This window comes from Nicotiana attenuata, chromosome 5, assembly GCF_001879085.1.
Source record: "Nicotiana attenuata strain UT chromosome 5, NIATTr2, whole genome shotgun sequence".
Taxonomy (NCBI): Eukaryota; Viridiplantae; Streptophyta; class Magnoliopsida; order Solanales; family Solanaceae; genus Nicotiana; species Nicotiana attenuata.
In genome coordinates, this window is record NC_031993.1 from 46,125,892 (window position 1) to 46,130,972 (window position 5,081).

General features: G+C 33.7%; 2 protein-coding genes across 2 annotated transcripts; both read right to left on the minus strand.

The window, feature by feature from the left end:
• LOC109226179 lies at nucleotides 502-1,269 on the minus strand. The gene is made up of 2 exons (XM_019390974.1): nucleotides 1,063-1,269; nucleotides 502-933 (listed from the first exon to the last, which is right to left on the minus strand). Exons 1-2 carry the CDS (start codon nucleotides 1,267-1,269, stop codon nucleotides 502-504), a joined length of 639 nt encoding a protein of 212 aa, XP_019246519.1.
• LOC109226180 lies at nucleotides 1,803-3,146 on the minus strand. The gene is made up of 3 exons (XM_019390975.1): nucleotides 2,808-3,146; nucleotides 2,543-2,757; nucleotides 1,803-2,394 (listed from the first exon to the last, which is right to left on the minus strand). Exons 1-3 carry the CDS (start codon nucleotides 3,144-3,146, stop codon nucleotides 1,803-1,805), a joined length of 1,146 nt encoding a protein of 381 aa, XP_019246520.1.

Genomic DNA, 5,081 nt, shown 5'->3' on the forward strand with positions numbered 1-5,081 from the left:
GTACTATTCTGCTACTTGTGAGATATCCTTAAACGATATTATAGATGTTTTTATTTTTGTGTAATTTGCGGTAGTCATTACACATTGTGGCTGTGAATGAATTATATTTTAATGAATATATCAGTTGCTTTTGTCCTTTAACAAAGTATGTATTTTCATTATGGTTGCAGTTTTGTTAATGTAGCAGGGTTTATATATATTTATACAATAATATACATAGTTATACAAATTTATACAAACTTATACTCTCATTTATACATCTGTATACATATAATACCATTGATTGTTAGCAGTTCTGTTTTGTATTTCTACAATCTATCAATATATTTAGTACCATTAAAAATAGCAAGACACTATTATTGGATAATCAAAACATGTATAATGAAACATGTCAATTGCTTGTGAAACTTAACTACTCAACATTTGTAACTCTATTGTTTGTGAAACTTAACTACTCAACATGACAACAAATGTAATAGGAATTGTTATGTTTTCAACTATTTATTTTGGTCGATTCCTACATGTTTTTCTATTGTGACCACCTTGTCCACACACAGAACATGAAAACGCCCTCTTAGACTCTTTTTCTGAAGCAGGTTTGAGTCTTTCCTTTCTTGGCCTTCCTACATTCCTTCTCCCTTTAGGTGGTAGGACCACATCTTCCATCACCTCTGTTGGGATTACCCATAAACTCTCATCTGGCATCGGATTCACTGGAAATTCATAAGTTCTAAGGAGTTTATCCTTCTTGTAGTAAAAAGAGCAATACTGGCCAGGTTTCAGCTGCTGGTTCTTCAAAACCGCCCAAGCATGCGGACATGGAAGTTCATCCATTTGAAATTTTCCGCAACTGCATGTTCCCTCTTCAAGGCACACTATGTTTCGCCTTACCCCTTCAAACACAGTATATAACTGCTCCGTAGCAGGCCTCACCTGCAAAAGTTTTTTTTTAAAAAAAAGTTAAAGAACATTATACATTATTATACAGAGTTATACATCCTTATACAAGCAGTAAAATGCAAGTCAGCAGTGCCAAGCATCATTATATTTGATTCATTTTACCGTCATTTGCTCCGATGCAATTAGATTTTCCCGAAGGAGTTTGTCGTACTTTTCTCCAAGCTCTGTAGATGTCTCCATTGCACTTTTTCTGTTTTTGTTGTTCCACTGTTGTAGCAAATTTATCAAGTACTCCAGCAATCGCATTACTGGTAACTCTCTAGCATCCTTGTTTGCTGCATTAATTGACTCTGCAATATTGGAAGTCATTACCATCGACCTTTTCACTTTGGAATATGCCCTAGACCACTTTTCTTAGCTAATTTCGAACAAGTAAGGTTGCACTCTCGCATCAATTTTGCACATCTCTGTCATATGGTACTCAAACTTCTCTATCGTGTAAGCTCTAGCCAAAGCAAAGAAGATATCCTTCAATTGTTTGTGATGTTTCTTGAATCTGCACTTTACATGCAAATACAATGTGGTACTTCTGGGTACACAACTTTTGTGGCATTGGAGATGCTTTCATTTCTATCTGAAACTATACACATCCCTTCCCTAACTCCAAAAGTACCCTTTATCTGGACAAAGAACCACTCCCAAGATTTGTTATTCTCTGAATCTACAATTGCATATGCAAGTGGAAGGATTTTTCTTGTTTATACAAAATAGATATTAGGATTCAGACAATTATACAAATCTTATACACAGTTATACACAATTATACAATTTTATACCAACTGCAAATTTATAAAAACAGTAGCTGTGAAATCCTATACACTTTTATACATGAAACTGCAACATTATACAAACTGCAGAAACAAGGTAGATGCAGTCAACTCACCAGCTCCATCCTGTGTGCAAGCAGTCAATATGGTACCCTTATATGCTGCTTTAAGGAAACTTCCATCAACAACCATTATCGGTCTGCAATGCTCCCAGCCCTTGATAGATGCATATAGCGAAACATATGCATAAAGAAAGCATCCATCTTCTGATTTGTGCAACTTTGTAACCGTTCCTGGATTTGTTTGCTCTAACATATAAAAATACTTCGGCAACTCCTTATATGAATCACTAGGACTCCCTCTTATCATTGCCATTGCTATCTCTTTAGCTCTCCATGCTTTCATGTAGCTCACTTCAATCCCGTGTTGCTTTTGTATGTCCTCTATTATATCATTTGCGGTGTAAACTTTTTTTGGATTAACACACTCGTCCTTGACTATACTAGCAATTACAACCGAAGTAACTTGACGTTGTGTTAAGTATCTTTCACTATAGCCGCATGTGTGATTATTATTGTAACTTCTCACTTTGAATATGTTTGCCTTGAAAACGGCAGAAGATTTGAAACTCCAAGCACAATTGTCATCCATACACATAAGGTTATACCTAGGATTGAAGATCATTCAACTTCTAAATACACTTGTATACAAAAACATAACTACATATATACTAATTTTAATACCTATATACAAATATATACTACTTTATACATATTTATACATATATATAACAGAATATACAATTATTTACATACCTTGTTGCGCTTGATCTCTTCACCTTGAATTGGAACCTCTCACGTACAGTCAAGTTCTTCATCACACTGACAACTGTCTCTTTATCCTTATAAACTTGATCTTCCTCAACAAATTCGTTCAATATATCATCTATTATACCCGTGTTTTCACTAAATTTCGTGTTTTCAATATATTCGATATCAATAATCTCAGTGCTATCAATTGGGATACATCTCTAGAATTTGAACTTGTAGCAACCAAACAGCTGGAACTTGTAGCAACTACACAACTAGAACTTGTAGCATCCAAACGATTATCATAAATCTCTTTCACTGTTACAAACAAGGGATATTCAGTGAAATTCAAGTTTTTCTTCTTTAATTCGATATACACCTTAACACATGTATCGTTGTAAATCAGGATCGGTGGCAAACCAACATTTGGGAGAAAGTTAATCTCTATTGTGTTTAACTCACCATCGATCCTAATCTGTTCCGAAATAGCTGCAACTAAATTGTTGTAGCTGAATATCGACTCGATTATTACACAATCGCTGACGAAATTGATAAACTTATTTTCTTCCCATTCACCACTATGAAGAACGTAAACTGGAAAAATCTCCATCGAACAAAAAATTAAAATCAAAATTGCAGCAAAAATGAAAATTGCGTTGATTTGCAGCAAAAAAATTTCACTTTTCGTGTTTGATTTGCTGTTAATTCGAGATGAAGAAGAAATTCTAGGGTTTTTGGAGCTGCATTGATCGCAAGATCTCGTTTTTGAAGTATTTGGGGAAGAAGATTGGAAAGAATCAGAGAAAATCCAGAAAATCCCGCTTCTTACTCCCAAAAAACGGAAATAACGCCCCTTTTTTCGGATATGGGCCTCTAATTTTTGGGCTAGTCAATTGTAAATTGAATATGGGCTATAAATTTGAAAAGGAGGCAGCCCAGTTGTTTTAATATGAAATTTTCCCTAAAATAAGCACCAGAAAATGCAAAGAAAAGCAAAATGCAAATACGAATGGTTACGTAAATAAAGACACAAAATAATTCGACTATAGAAATCAAGAATTATTGCATCTTCAAGTGCACATGGATTCTTCGGATCTTTTTACCTTTTCGTTTTATTTGCGTTAGGAACTTTAGAAATGTTTCCTTTTTTGACTCTGAACAAAATTAATTTCTTCTTGAAAATGAGGGAGAAATTTAAAAAGAGCCAGATTTACAAGCGGTCATTCAAAATAGCTCAATTTTAAAAGTAATTGAAATTTAGGCATTTTTCATGTAATAATAAATATGAACGAAATTACTGTTCAGAATCCGTAAAATACTCTAGCATAATATATTGGAATTCTAGTATAATATACTGGAGTTCCAGTATAATATACCGGTCCAGCATAATATTCCGGAAGTTCATACGCAGGTGCTCCAATCTACAATATATTATGCTGAAACTTTCCGCGTGTTGGAGTTCCAACATAATATGCTGGAAGTTCATAGAAGGTGCACCAATCTCCAGTATATTATGCTGAAACTTTCCGTGTTGCAGCAAAATAGTGGCTATTTTTCAATAACTTTACAAACGATGTCTATTTTTGAATGACCAGTCTGAAACTGGCTAGCTCGTGCTATTTTTACTCAACCATCTATATGGGCTTGGCCTGCTGGGGCGGTCCAACCCAATCCGTGATTGAATAGACTTGGGCTAAAAAATTTTGAGCTCATTTAAATACGAAGCTATTAATTCCGGCCCAAGTAAGCTCGTGACTCATAGGTTTGGCTGATGCTGGATTGGGCCGGCCCGTGGGCTTGGTAATATAGTTAATTAAAATATAAAAAATAGAGAAAGGAATATTAATCTAACCTCAATTTGGTAATATTTTTTATGTGAGTATAAATAACTTTTTGTTCTTAAAATTCTAGTTATGTTTAATGTTTAAGTAATTAACATTGCTTAACCCGTATGGGTTGGTTAGGCTGGGCTGGACAGCCCATATTGACAGCTGTATTCATCAATCATTTTAGTTCCGGATAGCAAATAAGCCATCTTTACTTTTATATACAAAACTTTTCTTGTGAATTTGCATCAACATCCAAAACTAATCTATCTTCTTTTATATAATTCACCCTTACTTACACTCCAATACTACAAGATAATTGCATTATTAAAAATAAATAATTCTTTTTCCAATGTGTCATATTTGTCATAATATTATATCTTTTTTGATTTGTAATAATTACATGAGTCATACATACAATGATTGTGCATAAACAATCGTAATATTAACAAGGAAAAGCTGTAGTATGACTTCTTAAATTAATTTTATGTAATAAACTTTTATTAAAATAGTTACAAAAATCATTTATTTCATTAATGGGAACGTACCACTTTTGTTTGCTTGTTTCTCCAAATTTAGGGTACGGATTGTATTTAGGGCATGTTTGGAAAGCCACCCTATAATTGAATTTGAGTGTAATTAGGTGTAATTATATATTTTTGATGTGTTTGTCTGATCAAGTAATTACTAGATCATCATATAATTAGTTGTAACGGGGG

Coding starts and splice junctions, on each gene's coding strand:
- LOC109226180 (XM_019390975.1), bottom strand. CDS start 3,146: ATGGAGATTTTTCCAGTTTACGTTCTTCATAGTGGTGAATGGGAAGAA. Junction 2,758..2,807: donor ATGCTACAAGTTCTAGTTGT/GTAGTTGCTACA, acceptor TTCAAATTCTAG/AGATGTATCCCAATTGATAG. Junction 2,395..2,542: donor AAGAGATCAAGCGCAACAAG/GTATGTAAATAA, acceptor CTTCAATCCTAG/GTATAACCTTATGTGTATGG.
- LOC109226179 (XM_019390974.1), bottom strand. CDS start 1,269: ATGACTTCCAATATTGCAGAGTCAATTAATGCAGCAAACAAGGATGCT. Junction 934..1,062: donor TTGCATCGGAGCAAATGACG/GTAAAATGAATC, acceptor AAACTTTTGCAG/GTGAGGCCTGCTACGGAGCA.